The sequence below is a fragment of the Neovison vison genome, chromosome 3 (assembly GCF_020171115.1).
Source record: "Neovison vison isolate M4711 chromosome 3, ASM_NN_V1, whole genome shotgun sequence".
NCBI classification, from domain to species: domain Eukaryota; kingdom Metazoa; phylum Chordata; class Mammalia; order Carnivora; family Mustelidae; genus Neogale; species Neogale vison.
The window spans coordinates 147,004,254-147,024,608 of record NC_058093.1 but is presented as its reverse complement, the minus strand read 5'-3'; the positions used below and the strand labels follow the sequence as shown (position 1 = coordinate 147,024,608).

The following is a 20,355-nucleotide window of genomic DNA, read 5'->3' as shown; positions in this document are numbered from 1 at the left end:
GGTTTACCCACATAGCTGGTAATTCAGTGTTATTGTCTGCAGGAAACTCCATTTCTCTCTGTGTGGACCTCTCTGTAGAGTGTCTTCACATGATAGCTAACTTCCCCCAGAGTCACTGATGAAGAGAAGGCAAGACAGAGCCTTCGGGTCTTTTAAGACTTAGCCTCAAAAGTCACATCGTAATTTCTGTAAGATCTTATTTTGTGGGCAGGGGATGGCTCAAGGATGTGAATATCAGGAAATGAGAATCATTAGGGGCCATCTTGATGCCCACCCATGTACTCCTAAAGTCCTACATGTGGCAAACTATTTAAGATCTAGCTGGCATATACCACTGTTGGGAAACCTTTCTTAATCCCTGTGTCCCCTTCTATCTAGTACTTTTAATTCTTTTTTTGTTTTTTTTTTTAAGATTTTATTTATTTATTTTACAGAGAAAGTGAGAGAACACAAGCAGGGGGAGCAGCAGAGGGAGAGGGAGAAGCATGCTCCCTGCTGAGCAGGGAACCCGATACAGGGCTCTATCCCAGGACCCTGGGATTATGACCTGAGCGAAACCAACTGAACCAGGCACCCCTCTAGTATTTTTTTTTTTTAATTTTATTTGTTTATTTGACAGAGATCACAAGTAGACAGAGAGGCAGGCAGAGAGAGAGAGAGGGAAGCAGGCTCCCTGCTGAGCAGAGAGCCCAATGTGGGACTCCATCCCAGGACCCTGAGATCATGACCTGAGCCGAAGGCAGTGGCTTAACCCACTGAGCCACCCAGGCGCCCCCCTCTAGTATTTTTAATTCTATTAAATTATTGTTAGTTTAAAACTCTGCAATCCTGTTTCATAAAGGAATAGAAAACAAAGTTAATATTTGTTTAGGTGTCTGGTTAATATAGCCCCTTAAGGTCTGATTAAGAAATGCTAAAATATTCTACCACAGACTTAAGGCCATTTAGATGGGAAATAACCATATACCCTGTATGTAACTATATTACATACAGTTGAGATATTGAAATGCCATCAATATATAGTGAATCTATTTTGATAAATGATTTTTGAAGATAGTTACTTAGATGATTTCAGAAATGAGGTAATATAAATTGTAAAAAAGGAACATAATTATTATTGGTCATTACCTTGGTGTTAAGGATTTCAGTTAGGCCATATACTTGGTGATATTTATATTTTGATAACTAAGTTGAAAAAAATTTTTGGAAAAGGTTAATCATTTTATTTCCTTTTTATGAACTAACTCTGTTTTTGCTTTTTCTTAAAGCTGAGATGTATTCATTGAATTAAATATTGATTACAAATTAAAGTGAAGAGTTTCCTCAGTGTCTTTCAGGTTGTTTTGGTAATTCACAAATGAGTTCAGATCCGCAGATTTCTACATTCAGGTTATATTCTAGTACTTAGGACCTATCTACTACTATTCAAGAGACATGTTGATAAAAGATTTTCATAGGGTATCTTACTCAGATCTAAATAATAAAAAATAATTCATAATGAATCTCTTGGGTACTGTAAATCAAGTTTTTAACTTCTTGAATGATTTTATTTCAGAAATTGAAGACAATGCCTTGGAGACTGTATTTTTCAGTGTAATTGTGCTTTATAATACATTTTCCCATAATAAAAATTTTTTAAGCTAAGTTCTTATATTGCCAAAAAAATAAAAAGAAAATCATGTTGTTAACTCGGGTTTTTAAAAACCTTTTCTCTGGCCAGTGATGAGCAGTCCATAGGCTTCATGAGACCAGCTCAACTTCACTAATTCAGCAACAAGAAGCTAAAAATATCAGCAAGCACATTAACAGTCCCATTCCCTTTCATATGACTTCGGACATTAAGAAAGCCCTCTCTGAACTGAGTAATTTCATCCTGCTTATTTATACTGGTTTTGAGAAGCTGCAGGCTTGTCACTTAATATGGCATTTGGTCCTTGGAGCAAAAGAGCAAAGAGAGATCTAGAAAGTCTTAATGAGTGTTTCCTGTTACCTTCTCCTGTTTTAAAAAAAGTTTCTTCCTAGCTGTTTAGCAAATTGAGAGTGGAGTAGAGGTTTTTCACATGGTATATTGTATCGCAGCACTGTCAAGTTTTCTGGAACCCACTTAGAGAGTACTTCTAGTTCTCTGTCTTCTCAGACAGTAACTCCCTTCCTCTTGCCTTTTTAGGGCTTAATCTCTTAAAAGGTGGTTGTTTTTTCATCCCTGGTCTAGGGTGTGCAGTTCTGATGCCACTTTCTGTTAACTTCAAGTTTCTTAAAACTCTTCATCTCAGTACTAACAGGTCAGCTCATTCAGAGATGCAGCTTTATGTAACCGTTAGGCAAGCACACAGAAACTGGAAAATAATAAAATAAGGTTTAAGTGGAGTTGCAGATGTTACAATTCATGATGATTAAAAGTATATTTTTTCATATTTAAACAGAGAGATAATACAACTCTCTTTTTCTCTCTTGAGACTCTCATGGAAAAAGATTGTTCACCATGGTACTTTACGTCTGGATAATGTTCTTCAGTATGAACTAGGAAATGCATGTACCTTGGACCTTATTTTTTATCCAGAATTATGAACATTCATGACTTCAGGGAATTGCTTTTAACAGAATTTACTGTTTGGATTGTCTAAAGACCCCTTTAAATGCTCTTACTGTTTTTTGCTTCTAGAATATTGGGTAATTGTTATCTTGTCTTAGACAATCTCTTTAGTTTTGGCTTAAACTAATATAAATATATCTGCCAGTCACGTTTGTTGAAGCTTTTTGTTCATAGCATAATAGATGTCTTTAATTCACAATAACTTCATAAAAATTTCAGAGCTAGTTTTTTTTAAGAAGGGACTTCAGTATATCACTACTTTTTCATGTTTTAATGATAACCAAACATATTTAAAATAAATGTTAAGTATTTGTGATTAGTTGATTTCATCTCTGTAGCAGAACATTTGAATTGCTGTTTTTGAATCACCATTTTCATGTGGTTGGTTTTATTAATTCTTCATTGAAAACCCTTTCTTACTTGACAACATTTTGAAAAGCAATTAAATACATAGCTTTTACAAGATTTTTTTTTAAAAGATTTTATTTATTTATCAGAGAGAGAACACAAGTGGGAAGAGGGGCAGAAGGAGAGGGACAACGGACTCCTTACTGAGCAAGGAGCCAGAAAGCAGGACTCCATGCCGGGACCCTAAGATCATGACTGGAGAGTCAGACACTTAACTGACTGAACCATGTAGGCACCCCAGATTTTACAAGATTTTATTTTTTTTAAGTTTTTATTTATTTATTTTTGTCATAGAGAGAACACAAACAGGGGGAATGGTAGGCATAGGGAGAAGCAGGTACCTGCTGAGCAAGGAGCCTGCTATGGGACTTGATTACAGGACCCTCGGATCATGACCTGAGCTGAAGGCAGATGCTCAACTGACAGAGCCACACAGGCACCCCTATAGGATTTTTAAAATATATTTTAAGTATCAGTCATACTTAATTTTAAGATATTTTAGAAGTTTGAAAGATCTACTTTTTTGTCATTTTAAGTATCTACAGATTGTTGAAAGTTTTATTGCTGCAAATTCTAGTTTAGTCAAAGTTCATAAAGGGCACATTGAGATGCAGATAAATAATTGGTTTGTCAGCAGAAAACTTTATTCTCTAACAAGTGGCACTGGCTTTTTCTCCCCTTAAATATGTCAAATTCATTTTTACTCCAGGGCCTTTGCATATACTTTCTTTTTGAAGTGTTCTGTTCACAGTCTTTATATAAATATAAGGTCTTTCAAATTTCACCTTTTCAGATAGGATGTACCTCTGCCATCTAGTCTAAAGGATTCTTTCCAATCATTTTCTATCCCACACCCCATTTTATTTTCTTCACAGTGTTTATATCATTATTGGAGTCATCTTATTTATTTCCTTATTTGTCTGCCTTTGTGTCACCATGAGAATAGGGACAGTAGCTGTCTTATTTACTGCTGTGTATGTTGTGCCTAGAATAATTCCTATATACTTTCTGTGTATCTGTTAAATTAGTTAAAAAAGGAAAACCAAATAATTTCCATGTATGTTATCTCTATGTAATAATATTTGTATTCAAATGAGAATTAGAAATACTTGGTTGACTCTATTTGCAAACCATACCAGATAGTAGTGCCTTTCCCCGTCCAGTCATTCCAAGTTATTTGTCATTTATTGTTGTTCAAATGAATACACTAAATACATCAGCAAAGTTAAAATTGTAGTAGTTAACATGAATTGACTTCACTAACAATACAGATAGGAAAAATGACCTTTCACCCAAGAGACCGTTGAGAATCCTGCTCACAGCAGCTGTATAATGGAGTGTAATTAACCTTGACTCTAGTCTGGGATGGTTGACTTGCTTATGCCTTTTCTCTCAATTAGGGATCTATAAAAGTATGTCATCAATTGATGTTACTCAAAAACACTTACCTGGAATATGTCTTAGAGTCAGTGTGTTTAAAAAAAAAAAAGTTCAGACTATATAGAGAAAACATGTACAGTCAGATGAAACATGGTGATAAAATATTTTAGAATCTGATTACTTCTGTTCTTTAAGTTCCTAGTTGGCTGAGTCCTTTGAGGTAAGAACCATTAAAAAATGACTAGAGTTTCAAGAATGCTCAGGTACTGAGCTGAAAAATGGAAGACATGGAAGTGTCTACTTTTTTTTTTTTTTGAAGTCTCCTTTTTCTCTCCCTTTATACCATGGTTCTCAGCTTATTTTGGGGGGAAATACCTTGAGCAGAATACAGTGGGAAAAGAATCTCTACCCCTTTTTGTTCCAAATTCATTTTTGTCCCTTCCTGTCTCGACAAAAACAAAAACTTTATGGAATCAACACCACCGTGCTCTGTGAGAAAAAGGAAGTGTCTACTTTTTAATGGATTATCATTTTGATCAAATTCTTTTGGGTGCTTTTCAGGTGCCTCTCCCCTTCATTCATGCTTTCTTTTAGGAAAAGCTTTGTCTTAGGGAATGAACATGAATGCCTTATATCTATCTTACATGGGTAGGTGTTCTCTCCTGTTTACCTCTTGTAGCTCCTGAGTATTGGTGTTCCATCGCTTACTTTGAAATGGATGTTCAAGTAGGAGAGACATTTAAGGTTCCTTCAAGCTGCCCTATTGTTACTGTTGATGGATATGTGGACCCTTCTGGAGGAGATCGCTTTTGCTTAGGTCAACTCTCCAATGTTCACAGGACAGAAGCCATTGAGAGAGCAAGGTATTGTTGAGTGTTTAGTTAGTTATTTTAAAACTTGAACATGGTACCTTGTCATTTATTCAGAGTTACATTTTTCTGTGTACATTTATAAGATTTTTGAATGTAGATAAAGTCATCTTGAAAATTCAGAATTCATAAGCATTGCATTGTAATTACAGATGTTATTTAAAATATGATTAAAATGGCCTTTTAAGTTAGTGATGTTTTTGTATTTTGAATAGTAATAGACCTTTTGGTATCCAGTTTGAAAACCAATTTGTTTATTTTCTCTTATCATATTATTTCTATAAGTCTTTTGAGAGGAAATGTAAAATGAGGACGTGTTTCTGCAAGTATTATCTATAATGTTGGAAAAATAAAAATAGGGAAATGGTTAAGTAAATTTTGATGAACTTTCATTTTTTTATGTATTAAAGTGTTAATTGAAAGTTTATATAGCAAATGTAAAGGTTTAAGATGAAATATTACAGGAAAATATGCATAGTTTTCAGTATTATAAGATCTCAGATCTTTAAGGACGTTTGTGTGTGCGTAAGTACATAATCATAGCTCTATCATTAGCTATGTGACTTTGGCAAATTACTTACTCTCTAAGCCAGTACTGTCTGATAGAATTTTCTGTGATGAAGGAAACAGTTTATATCTGTGCTGTTCACTGCAGTAGCCACTCCCCACATAAAATATGGCTGTTGAGCACTTAAAGTATGACCCATGTGATTAACTGAATTCTGTAATTTAAATGAGCACTTGTAGCTAGTAACTGTTGATTTGGGCAGTGTAGCTATAAGCTTTTATATGTCTTAGCATCATTTATAAAATGGGAATAATAGTATTTACCTTACTAAATTGTGAAGGTTAAGTGAGAATTTATATTAAATATTTGGTACATAGTAAGCATTATATATATGCTCATCATTTTTTATGAGTGAGATATTAAAAAAGGAAGTACACAAAAATGTTAACAATGGGTATCTTTCAGTAATGGTGTTATATAACATCTTTTATTTAAAAAAATATATTTGGTATGCTATATAATCTGAACTAAAGCTTATCTTTAAATACTTCCAAAACAAAATGTAATTTCCTTTTTCTTCCTAAGGTTGCACATAGGCAAAGGTGTGCAGTTGGAATGTAAAGGTGAAGGTGATGTTTGGGTCAGGTGCCTTAGCGACCATGCAGTCTTTGTGCAGAGTTACTACTTAGACAGAGAAGCTGGGCGTGCACCTGGAGATGCTGTTCATAAGATCTACCCAAGTGCATACATAAAGGTTAGTTGCAGTTTTACTCAAACATTTTAGACTTAGAAAGCTCTATTTGTTGTTTAAAAAATTGAGATGGAGGTGGGAGGAGAAGAAAAATATCTTTTTAATGTGTTAAATAATCAGAAATTATGTTTGTGTATAAAACACATTTCCTGGGGCATATATTGACATGATTGGCTATGTCTAGTTTTATGGTTGTATTCATGCCCTAATGTTTTATTAATAAATTTGTTAAATGTTTTAGAGTAATACACAGGCTCTTGAAAATTTTGAGTGAAATCTTCAAGTTTGTATTCCTTTGATACATAATAGGTAAAAATCAGACTCTAGAAATTTATCTTAGCCAGTCTTCAGGATTGTATGGAGGAGAATTCTAAAATTAATAACTTTTCAAAGTTAAGAACGCGAGAAATGAAAAATTCTTCAATACCAATTTTTAAATGTTATTTTGTACACTAAGTGAGTTTTATTTGTTATCATTTTGTATATTAAATCTCATGTGTTTATCATTCATTCAGTTCATTTCAATTTTAATTTATAACATACACTGCTTTTGAAAGAAAGGTAGTTGGATTTAGAAAGCCTAAATGTATTTTTAATTTCAGATTTTTTACAGTTATTCTAAGCATCTTCATTTTGGCTGTTGTAAAATAGTGAAATTAACTGTAACTCATCACTTATTCCCAGGAAATTACTTAGTGTACAAATAATATAGTCAAATAGCATATATAGAAATGGAATTGCTTGATGGCCTCACAACAACAAACTCTCATTTTCAGTTACTGCCATTCAATTAAAGAATACAGGGATCTTCTTTTTAAAACAACTTTGAAATATATCAAATATGGAAAAAAAAAAAACCCTCATGTACTCACCGTCCAGCTTCAGCAGTCATCAGCATTGTATCAGTCTGTTTTGTGTTTATCACTGTACCTTTTTCTTCCAGTAATTTAAAGCCAATTCCAAATATTTTATTAGTTGATTCATAAAATATTCTCGTGTGAGTGACTAATTGGTAAATATTTCTAAAAGACATAATCACAATGCTGTTTATCACACTTAACAAAATTAACAAAATTAATTAAGACTTTGAATTAAGACTTCCAAAATTAATTGAAAGTCTTGACAATACAGAATCTTTATAGTGTTGATCTGTTAGAACAGTGGAATAGACTAGAACAATAAAATATTAAAATACATTTATTGATAGGATATTTATGATGTGGAAATGTTGATTATTAATATATAGAATGTGATTTTATTTTTATGAAAGAAATAATATCAAGGATATTTGTATTCATTTATATATATACCTGCAAGTCTTGAATCATGTACATGATGTCTTACCAGGAATTGTCTCTGGGAGGTGGAATTATCTTCATTTGCATTTTCCAGTTTTTCCACAAGGAATTTTAGTTATTTGTGCTTTATTGTTATTTTTAAGTGGTGTTAGATTTCTTGTACGCTTTGCAGTCTATTTTATGTTGGTTGGCAAAATTGCCTTGAGAGAATTCATTTTATTTTTAATTTTTTTCCTCCCTGTTATTGCTTCTCCCTATAGGGCAGTTTTGTCTTAGTCTGGCACCCTGGGATCCACATCTCAGAACCAGTTCTTATATTTAGGAGGTAGAGGAATTTTGTCCCATGAGGAAATTGAGTTCCAGTCTCCAGGTATACACAGGGCCTAATTCCTATTACATAGGTTTCTGATGCTTAGCTCTGCCATGGGCAAGAATTTTATTCCTAGGTACATTTTCCAAATTAGCTGTCAAAGTGTTTTACTAGCACTTAATTCATGGGCAGGTACCCAGTTGTAGCCCTCAAAGAGCCTGGTTCTTGTCTTTTTCCAGATTACTATAAGAAGTTGAATTACTAACCTCTATATCATTTTTTGGTCTTGTTACCCCAAGTACCTCCTATCTGTAGTTCCTGCTCTCCACTGTAGATTTTGTTTATCCATCATCAGTAGGTGGACACATGGATTATTTCTACTTTTTGGTTCTTAGGAATAATGCTGCTCTGAACATTCATATATAGGATTTTAGGTAGATGTTTGTTTTCCTTTCTTGGATATATATATAAGAGTGGATTTGCTGGATCATAGGGTTGATTCTGTGTTGAACATTTTGATGGGCTGCTAGACTGTTTCCCCAAGTGGCTATATGCCATCTTACATTTCCCCCAGCAATGTATATAAGATAGTTTCAGTTTGTCTGTACTCTCATCAACACTTATTGTTATCTTTTTTATTTTAGCTGTCTTAGTGGATGTGAAGCAGCATCTCATTGTGGTTTTAATGTGCCCTAATGGCTAATAATATGGAACATCTTTTCATGTGTTTATTGACCATTTATATATCTTTTCTGGAGAAATATTTGTTCAGATCTTTTGCCCTTTTTAAAATTGGGTTGTCGTTTTATTATTGAGTTGTGTGAGTTCTTTATATATTTTGGATATTAGTCCCTTATCAGATACATGATTTGTGCATATTTTCTGCCATTCTTTGGCTTATCCTTCATTTCACTTTCTTGATGGTATGGTTTGCAGCATGAAAATTTTTAATTTTGGTATAGTCCAACTTAGCTATTTTTTGGTCACTTTTGCTTTTGGTGTCTTTTCTAAGAAACCATTGCCTAATCTAAGGTCATGAAGATTTACTCTTATGTTTTCTTCTAAGCATTTTATAGCTTTAGCTCTTTAATTTAGATCTGTGCTCCATTTTGAGTTAATTTGTGTGTATGATGTAAGGAAGGGATCCAGCTTTATTCATTTGAATGAGAATAGCCAGTTGTTCTGGCAACCATTTGTTGAAAACTATTCTTTCCCTTGTGAGTTATCTTGACACCTTTGTTGAAATTCAGTTGACCTTGAATGTAAAGGTTACTTCTGTGCTATCAATTCTGTTTCATTGATCATATATATATATATATATATATATTTATATCTATATCTATCTATCTATCTATCTGTATGTGTATCTTCTTATAACAGTACTGCTCTGCTGTAGCTTTGTGGTAAGCTTAGAAATTGGGAAGTGTGAGTTTTCCAACTTTGTCCTTTCTCAGGATTCTTTTGGCTATTGACTGCTCTTTCCATGTGAAAATTCCATGTGAATTTTACTATTGGCTTGAAGAATATATACTTGCGATAGTTTTTCTATCCTTTGTGCTCTTAGCAGAGAAAGAAGCTGTTCGTGCATACTTACTCATCCATCTTGACTTGGAAATCTCTGGATTGTGTAATTTACAGTGAATGGATAAAGAACTAGAGTGTTGATTATATACTATGTGTCAGGTGGTAGTTACAAATTTATTTGATGTAGGGTCATATTTAAAACATTTGGTTTAAAAATGTGGAATTTTGTATAAGTAAAGTGATTTCAAAGATTTTCAAATAAATGTAACCTCTCTATTTTGGTACAGATGGCTCTTGAAAAGCTCCTGAGGTATGAGACATAAAATCACGTGATAAAACGTGTCATGGGTAGATTTTTATAGTAGTCTCAGGCTTTTGCCATGAATAATAAATATCTTGTGGGACACTTTAGTGGAGTAAAAAACAGCATACCATTTTTGTTATAATAACTGTTCAAGGTTTAAAAAGACTTATATGTTTACCAAGCATGTTATTATTGTTCAGAAGAATCTTACTAGCCAGAAAGAAAGAGATGCAGATATATGCTAAGTCTTAACCATTGGCATTTTCTTCATTTGTGAATTTTTTAGGCAGTAGTAACTAAAGGATCTGTATAGTGCTGTTTACATTGTCATATTACCACCAGAGATAATAATACTGAGATGAATAATATTCAGATAACATGAACTTCTGGAAGGAGTAGTACCCACACGTTGGGAATATACCTCCCCCTAACCCCCTAAACATGCACATACAAACATATTTTTCTCTTTTTAGTTAAAATGAAGAAAATAAAGCTTTGAAGAACCATTCTTTTATTTTATGAACCAAGAAGCTAGAACTAAATTGGGGGTGGTGCATTCTACTAAGATGTTAATTTTTTTCCCTTCATCTTTCATGATGTCATAGTCCCCTTACATTCATGAAAATCTGATGTAATGAAATGGCATTTTACAAGCTTTACCTGAAGCAAATGTTTGAATTCTGAGTGGCCTTGCTGTTTTGCTTTCAAAAGTAAGATCTGTTTTGTTTTATGGTGTTTACTACTGGGTAGTCAGGTTTTTTAACAGCTTTATTGAGATATTGAGATACAATTCACATACCATGTAATTCATCCATTTAAATTTTACAATTCAGTGATTTTTAAAAATATATTCAGAGTTATGCAACCGTCATCACAATCAGTTTTCAAACATTTTATCACTCTGGAAAGGAACTGCGTACCCTTTAGCTGTCATTCCTCAACCACCCCCCCATTTCCCTCAGCACTAGGCAACCACTCATCTACATTTCTCTCTACAGATTTGCCTATTCAGAACCTTTTTTATAAATGAATTCATACGGTGTGGTTCTTTCACTAGGCATAATGTTTTCAAGCTTCATCCACATAGCATGTATCTGTACTTCATTTTTTAAATGGCTGAATAATAGTCCATATACCACATCTTGTTACCCATTCATCAGTTGATAGATAAAGAGTTTCCACTTTTTGGCTATATTATGTATAATACTACTATGAACTTTAGTGTGTACAAGTTTTTATGTGAATGTATGTTTTCATTTCTCTTGGATGTATATCTAGGAGTGGAATTGCTAGATTATGAGGTAACTTGAGCATTTTGAGGGACTGCCAAACTGTTTTCCAAAGTGGTTTAACCATTTTACATTCTGATCAGTGTGGGAAGGTTTCAGTTTGCAATCTCACAACACTTGTTATTATCTGTCTTTTTGATGTTAGTCATCCTAGTGGGTGTGAGTCATTGTGCTGGATTTTGATTTACATTTCTCTGATGCTGAGTCAGGTTTATTTTTGAACACATACATGTTAGGGGATGCTTCTAAACCATGGGTAGGCTAGGTTGAAGGTTATTATAATCCTAATAACCTTCGGATTGATTAAATTGATTCTCAATTGCCATATATTGTGATTCTTACCTCCAGGTCCAGTAACTTCATAAATTCTTAATGAAGTCTTATGTTCCAGTGCCCAATATAACAACACCAGTTACCCATTTCTCTTTCCGGGTTTCTAGTTTTTGGTGTTGATTTAAACTGAGAGTATTATAATTAAACCTTATATATGCAAAATGCCAAAATTTTGACTGGTTGAAAGACCGTGTCCTGAAGGTGTTCATATTGAGCTTTATAAGACACAAACGTGGGTTAAGTAATAGGTTTGTAATAAACTTACATGAGAGTAACCATAGGAAACACGCTTAAATAAATTAAAGTGATTAGGTCAGGAATGGCGATCAGAAATATCTTATGGAAGTGCCTGCGTGGCTTAGTTAAGTTGTCTGCCTTCAGCTCAGGTCATGTGTTCCACGTTTGACTTTGTGCTCAGTGAAGGATCTGCTTGTCACTCTCCCTCTGCTCCTCCCTCCCACTCATGTTCTCTCTCTCTCTCTCTCTCTCTCAAATAAATAAAATCTTCAACAACAACAACAAAAACCAAACAAGAAAGGAAGAAATATCTTTTGAATCTGAGTGCAAAAGAATATTTAAACCTTTGGTTGCTTTGAATTGTCTTTACCAACAACTAAGTCAGATTCTGAAAGGAAGATGATTGCATTTCAGCGATAGCCTTCATTTTGCCACCGGTATAACAGATAAAACCTGTTATGGTTTAATGGATCAGATATATATAGAGAGGCGACCCAGGTTTCTCTTAGCAGTATAGCCAGTAATTATAAATTTTCTGGTTCGAGTGCTTTAATTACGTAATTAATCCACTGTGGAAGGATTTGCTGAGGTGCTTAACAAATAATTTCTACGTCTGCAGATAAAAGTGATAATATTTTAAAATTTCATTTTTGTGGCTACTATAATTGTAGCTGGCGTTAGCCTAGATTTAGGCTAAGACATTCATAATTGTGATTGTTTACAACATATTGTAAGGAATCGATGTGGGAAGATCTATTGGTTATTCATGGTGGGGAGGGGGGTATGTTGAGAGCATATTTGAACCCTAGGAATTTGTAAGTGAGTTATATTCCCTGTTCCCAGAGAGTAAGATTATATAGGTACCATACTTGGTTAGTGATGATTAAAACAGTTTCTTTTTAAGATTTTATTTATTTATTTGACAGAGACCCAGCAAAAGAGGTAACACAAGCAAGGGGAGTGGGAGAGGGAGAAGCAGGCCTCCTGCCGAGCAGGAAGCCAAATGTGGGGCCTGACCCCAGGACCCTGGGATCATGACCCGAGCCAAAGGCAGACACACTTGATGACTGAGCCATGCAGGCGCCCCGGTTAAAACAATTTTTTAAAAGTGGTTGTAAAGACCTAAATGTAAAACACAACTATATGACATCTTGGAAAGGCAAAATGATGAAGACAGTAAGATCAGTAGTTTCCTAGGGATAAGAAAGGAGGGAAGGATAAATAGGCAGAGCACAGAGGATTTTTTAGGGCATTGACACTACTCTTTATGGTACTACAATATTGGAGATATATATATATATATGTATACACACACACACACACACACACACATATATATATGTAAAATCAAGAGTGAAACTTAATGTAAACTGTGACCTTGGGTGATGATGTGTTTGTGTGGGTTCATCAATTAGGACAAATGAACAAATGTATCACTGTGCCAGGGGACATTGTTCTTGAGTGGGGACAGAACTTTCTTTACTTTCTGCTCAGTTTTAGCATGAACCTAAAACTGCTCTAAAATAGAAAGTTTATTAATTTTCTTCTTTAATAAAAAAAGTAGTTGTAGAACTGTTTGGCTTTTCAAATATTTGAGTTCCTGCTTTGTACTGTCTGGGTGTAATGCCTTCTGAGAGGTCATAGCCCAGTGTAAAAGTTCAGAGTCTAATGGACTCTTGGGAAATCTTGAAAAAATAATGCTTCCTGTTCCGGGCATTGTGAGATTTCTGATTTTCGGACCCGACTCTCATGCTTTCTGTCCTGCAGTCTTTTTGAACTACAGTTTGGCAGGGTAATATCTATATATTTGACAAATTCATACCTCTTCAGAGAATGAGATAGTATAAGTTTTGTCCTTCATTGATGCTAGAAGATCAACGTTAAATAGAGAAATAAAAAAATAAGAATATGAATTGCAATTTAGAGAGGATAGTTCTGTGTTCTTCTTATACCAAATACCATGATTAAAGACAATCAGAATTTATTTTTAAGGCATCTGAAAATTAGTGGTTTGGGTTCCAAACTTGTTGATCTGTTAAAGCTGCATGTTATGCATTCTTTGATGGTGGTGAAGATGATGATGATTCTTTTTTTTTTTTTTTTTGGTTAAAGATAATTGTGCTTGCTCATACTGGGTTTTGTGCATACTAAGAGGATTTTTGTTTATTTTTTTTTTCCTTCACTTTTTAAAAAATTTTATTTAATTTTTTTTATAAACATATAATGTATTATTAGCCCTAGGGGTACAGGTCTGTGAATCACCAGGTTTACACACTTCACAGCACTCACCATAGCACATACCCTCCCCAATGTCTATAACCCAATCACCCTCTCCCTACCCCCCACCCCGGCAACCCTCAGTTTGTTTTGTGAGATTAAGAGTCTCTTAGGGTTTGTCTCCCTCCTGATCTCATCTTATTTCATTTATTCTTTTCTTACACCCCCAAGCCCCCCACATTGCATCTCCACTTCCTCATATCAGGGAGATCATATGATAGTTGTCTTTCTCCGATTGACTTATTTCGCTCAGCATAATACCCTCTAGTTCCATCCATGTCGTTGCAAATGGCAAGATTTCATTTACTAAGAGGATTTTTAAAATAATTTAATGTACTCTCTGAATAAGGAATATAGTCACATGGTTCAGAAATTAAAATAATATAAAAAGTTTGCGTTGAGCAGCCTGTTTCCACTCTGTCTTGTTTCCTGTGGCTTCTGTAGATGACCACTCTGCTTGTTAATATTTCAGTGCTTTTTTTAAAAGAAGATTTTTTTTTTTTAAGAGCTAGATCATGAGTGGGAAAGGCAGAGGGAGAGGGAGAGAGAGAATCTCAAGGAGACTCCCCACTGAGCTCAGAGCCTGACCCAGGGCTCATGACCCCAAGATAACAACCTGAGCCCAAAGCAAGAGTTGGACACTTAACCGACTGTGCCACCCAGAAATCCCTTTCAGTGCTTTTTGAAAAAGCAAATATAAGCAAATACATTATTTTGGGAAGTTGTTTTTTTCCTAGAAAAAAGATGATAGGATTTGTCATTCATAACTTATTGCTTACTTAAAGAGCATGTCAGTACTTTCATGAGGATAAGGATAAAAGTTTCAGTCCCTTCCTCAGTATACCAGCCCTTGGTGCTCTTGGTGTGGTTGGTAAATAACCCTGAACTTACTTATGAACTCCTTATGTTGTCCTGAAAGGTAAATAACTTAGGGGAGGCTGAAACCAAAATACCAGGTAGCATTTATTGACAGCTTACTGTATATTATGCTAAGTTTACCACAACTCTGTGAAAAAGCATGCACACTTAGCACTCCCATTTTATAGATAAGAAAATTGAGGCTCCAGAGAGATTAAGAATCTTAGCCCATGTAATTAGCAGATATTAGTGATATGATTCAAAGCTAAACTTTTTTAATTATGAGCACTTTTCAACATACAGAAAAGTAGAGAAACTAGTTTAGTGACATCCTGTATATCCATCACTGAGATTCAGTAGTTATTACAATTTTACATTTGTTTAATCCATCCTTTTTTTCTTTATTTCTTAAGTATTAAAAAAAATTTTTTTATTAATGAGTGGGAGAGAAGAAAGACTGGGGGTAGGGGTGTGGGGAGGAGCCAAGGAAGAGGGCGGGGCAGACTCCACGCTGAGCACAGAGCCCAATGCGGGGCTTGATCTTAGAACCCTGAGATACAACCTGAGCAGAAACCAAGAGTTGGATGTTTAACCGACTGAGCCACCTAGGTGCCCTTATTTCTTAAGTATTTCAAAACAAGTCCTAGATATCTTGTTACTTTGCTCCTACGTACTAAAGTGTACATCTCTAAAAAGTATAGTTGCTTTCTTAAATAGTGACCGTGCCATTTATTACACTTTTCCAAATAGCTAGAATGATAAAGAAGTTGGCACGTGACCAAGACCATCAATTCAGCCTAAAGAGCACTCTCAACAATTTGGTTATGAATAAAGGATAAAGGGTGGGATTTTTTCATAGGGACAATGACTGACCCACATTGAATTAGATAAAGGCCAGAGAGGCCTGCGGCAGCCAGAACTCTCCTGATAGTGAACTGTGCCTCGTGCTGAGCTCCAGTCCCCTTCTCTAGCCACTAGTTAGACTCTACATGAAAACTTAGATTTTTAAATTAATTTTTTCCTTAGAACTGCGTGGAGCTATGAATTTTAAATAAATCGTGCATTGGTTTTTGATGTGCGGTGGCAGCATTTCTGATGGACTCCTAGCATTGAACTTAATGCTCTTTGTTTCAAGGTCTTTGACTTGCGTCAGTGTCACCGTCAGATGCAGCAGCAGGCGGCCACCGCGCAGGCTGCAGCCGCCGCCCAGGCAGCAGCTGTGGCGGGAAACATCCCTGGCCCCGGATCAGTAGGTGGAATAGCTCCAGCTATCAGTAAGTATGCTTTCAGTTTTTTGTCTTAAAGTGTAATAGCTGGTATTTTATCTTGATTCATTCAGTTGCTTAGTTACTTTAGGCAATAATAGAAAACTAAACTACTTTTTTTACTGGGATAATAACATTTTTGAACTAAAAAACTGTTCTGTAATAGTTGCCCTTTGTCTAGGACCCTACTTTCATTCTTTCTGTATCAAAAAGGGAATATGGGATAATGGACGAAGGGGGTTATTGTTAGATTATATTGCTCAATCTCCTGTTATTTTTTTGTTGTTGTTGATGCTTTTAATTCTTACCTCACCAGCAAGGGTGGGTTGTAATCACTGACGTGCTTGGCTTTATTCTAGAAGGAAAGCATATTTCAATTTCAGAATTAGGTACCTCTCCAAGTTTTTTTTTAAGTATGCTAAGCATGGAGAGAAAACTAAGTGAGGGTGGTATTTTGGTAACTTGTAGACTTTTTTTTAATTTTAGGGTAAAATTGAACTGTGTGCCAGGTTTCACACTGATGGGGAATTTTTTACTGCAGAGTTAAACTCCTGACTATAGACTTTTATGATGGAAACACGTGGCACCCATCTTCCACGTCTGAAGGCATAACTAGTGATTCATTCAACCCCTGTTCTTAACCTCTTCAGTGTGGTAAGCAAATCACACTGGCTAAGAAAACTGCAGTGGCCCTGCAGGTTTCTCTACAGCACATGCAGACGCCTCCCATTAGATTCACTGTGATACTGATGAGTGGAGATTGACTATATGACTGTATGTTCTGACTGGAAAATTAGCTGCAGAATCTCCTTTGTGACTTATGTTCAGGAGTTGACAGTGTAGAGGCAGATAAGAAATATCCAGTTAGAGAATTGGCTTTTTAAATAATTGGAGCATCTAAACCATTAATTTGCTAGTTTTGATGTTATAAACATGCTTTTTACTAAAGAGTCCAGAGCTATTATTAAATTTCTCATTCTTAACTACTGTCCCCATTGAGTAATGGCATGGGATCTCTGGGACACTGTGAACTTAAGAGACAGACATCCTCTGGGTCACCCAAGAAATTCTTAGTGGAACCAGGACTGTTAACTGTCTCACGGTTAGTCAGGTCTTACTTTGAATGAGGCTGTTCAAACAGACAGTAAGGTTCTTAGAACCAATCTGTGGACATGTGCTGCCTCTTAAAAACAAGTTGGTTTTTTTTTTTTTTAACCCTTCACCTCTCCTTCTAAAGAGAAAAATAGGTGGGGTGTTGGTGGATTGTGGTAACTTATTTTATAATTGCTGGTAGCTAGAAGACTCGTGTGGAATGTGCATTGTCTTAACCGAAAGCTTTCAGTCCCTGTTGATAAAGTGTAGATCTACACATACTTCTTGGCACTTTGACAGAGAAGTTGTATGCTGGGGAGCATGAAGTAAAGCTGGTTGGTCACTTTATTAATAAGGTGTAGGGAGGATGGAAGATACCAGCCTGTCCCTCTGACGTCTTCCAAATCTTCTCTGTTAGGTTTGTCAGCGGCTGCCGGCATTGGCGTTGATGACCTTCGTCGCTTGTGCATACTCAGGATGAGTTTTGTGAAAGGCTGGGGACCGGATTACCCAAGACAAAGCATCAAAGAAACACCTTGCTGGATTGAGATTCACTTACACCGGGCCCTCCAGCTCTTAGATGAAGTGCTTCACACCATGCCTATTGCTGACCCCCAGCCTTTAGACTGAGGTCTTTCACTGTCGGGGCCCTTAACATTGTCAGGATGATGGACTATAAGATACAATCCTGTTTATAATCCGAAGATATATTTCACTTTTGTTCTGCTTTATCTTTTCATAAAGGGTTGAAAAGTGTGTTTGCTGCCTTGCTCCTAGCAGACAGAAACTGGATTAAAACAATTTTTTTTTTCCTATTTAGAACTTTTCAGGCATGGCTCAGAGCTTGAAGATCAGGAAAAACACATTCTTACTAAATCCTCACCAGTTATGTATGAAGGAATCATTCCAGTGCTGGAAAATTTAGCCCTTTAAAATGTCTTACAGTCTTTTATATGCAGAACATTGATACATGTGTTATTCTACAGAATAAATTCAATATTGCTGATTTTAAAGGAGAGAAGTTCTCAAAGTTAATTCACCTATGTTATTTTGTGTGCGAGTTGTTATTGTTGAACATACTTTACTCCAAATATTGTGCCATGTGGGTGAGTTAATTTTACCAAGAGCAACTTCACTCTGTGTTTAAAAAAAATAAGATAGTAATGTATTATAACCTTTTATCCAGAATATTTTTTTGCAAGTTAAACTAGTGAAGATGATTTCAATTCAGATGGTCTTGCAACTTCAGTTTTATTTTTGCCAAGGCAAAACACTAATCTGTGTGTATTATATTGAGAATTCCTTACAATTACCCCACAAAGAAATATCATTTAAAATTAACATTTGTTATCCCTGTTGGATAACTATTTATCAAGAAATACTCTTGCCCTGTTATACAGTAGATGTATTCTTCTCTATTTCTAGGCATAAGGTTGGTCACTAAGTAGCCTAGAAGAGGAATTTCTTTCCTTCATGAATTCATAAGGAAAGGTTTTGTATTTTTAAAAACACTAAAAGCAGTGTCACTCCACCTAATATCTCACTGTTCTGCAAAGGTGGCAATGCTTAAACTAAAAGTGAGTATTTTGGAAACTGCTAAATTCTATGTTAAATACTGTGCAGAATAATGGAAACATTACAGTTCATAATAGGTAGTTTGGATATTTTTGTACTTGATTTGATGTGTGACTTTTTTTTCGTATACTGTTTAAATCATGTATGTTATGACATTGTTTAAAATTCAGTTTTTGTATCTTGGGGCAAGACTGCAAACTTTTTATACCTTTTGGTTATTCTAAGCCCTTTGCCATCAATGATCATATCAATTGGCAGTGACTTTGTATAGAGAATTTACGTAGAAAAGTTGCAAATGTATTGACTGTACCACAGACACAATATGTATGCTTTTTACTTAGCTAGTAGCATAAATAAAACCGAATCTCAACATACAAAGTTGAATTCTAGGTTTGATTTTTAAAGTTTTGTTTTCTTTTGCACTTTTGAGTTCAACCTCAGAAGCAGAACACCTTCTAAATAACAGGCAGCAGCCAGTACCATCCGGCAGCTTTGGTTTCCCTCACACTCTGCCAGGACTTCCCCATGGACATTATGTATCAAGTGTAGGGTTGGTTGGGTGTTTGTTTTTTTTTTAAAGCTTTTATTTTACTGTAGCAAAATAGGCCTGATTGTCTACAAGATAAATAGGTTGTCTACAGGATAAACAGTGTGAAATAAAACCAAGGGTTATCTTTCAGATCCTTTTACTTATTGCTTGGTGGGTCTTCTTAAATGTAATGATTCTTAAGGTGTGTGACAAGTTTGAGATTTGGTAAGCACTATGCATAATAGTCATCCATCTGTCGACTTGAGTGGGTAAGTCGTCTGTGTCCTTGCTCAGAAGGTCGTCTTTGTAAGACCATTCTGGAAACCACTGAGTTTGCTTATTGCTGTGATATAAACATAGATCTCGATCCGAGCTACGTGTCTTTTGTTTTAAAATAATTTCTCTGCTGGCTCATTTGAGCTCTTCAGTACTTACAGATAACTTTTGTTAAAGACCTAATTTTAATCTATAAATGTTTGGTGATTCAAGTTTTATTGGCAGATTTTTAAAAAAATATCTTCATTCTCTAGAAATTGCTGACTTTAGGTCTATTTTACTGTGAATGAAGAATAGGAGTGAAGGGAGAGATTTTTAAAATTCAGATTATTTGATTAGGATCATTAGCATGCTATGATATCATCCATTACCTCCTTTTCTCCTTTAGGGAAAAAAGATGTTTAGTTAGATGTTTAGTCATCTGGGGAAAGTATGTGGAAAATACTCGCTAAGAAGTCTATCTTTGAAGCCAAGCCACCTGTCTTGGTTTCTTTCTGCTAAGAGCCATAATGTTACTACCAGTACGTAGGAGTACTTCTAGTTATTAATTGCTTTATATTTGTACCTAGATTCAGTCACCTGCTTTGAGAATACAACTAGTATGTTAATGATCAGTTATTTCTGAGAGCTTAGTTGTCAAACAGTATTTCCATTTCTTAGAGGTAGTCATCTTTGATGA

General features: G+C 35.2%; 1 protein-coding gene across 3 annotated transcripts in view; it reads left to right on the top strand.

Moving 5' to 3' along the window:
- The window catches only part of SMAD4 (SMAD family member 4), a 51,518-nt gene extending 32,273 nt beyond the window's left edge, over positions 1–19,245 (top strand). For 2 of the 3 annotated variants that reach the window (XM_044242955.1, XM_044242952.1), the window contains 4 exons: positions 5,061–5,244; positions 6,344–6,512; positions 16,075–16,213; positions 17,715–19,245. In XM_044242955.1, the coding sequence (XP_044098890.1) occupies positions 5,061–5,244; positions 6,344–6,512; positions 16,075–16,213; positions 17,715–17,926 (704 nt within the window). In that variant the 3' untranslated portion in view covers positions 17,927–19,245. Of the gene's footprint in view, positions 1–5,060; positions 5,245–6,343; positions 6,513–16,074; positions 16,214–16,745; positions 16,859–17,714 lie in introns of those variants that run through there. The other variant, XM_044242954.1, reaches the window with a different exon arrangement.
- Positions 19,246–20,355: the final 1,110 nt, after the last annotated feature.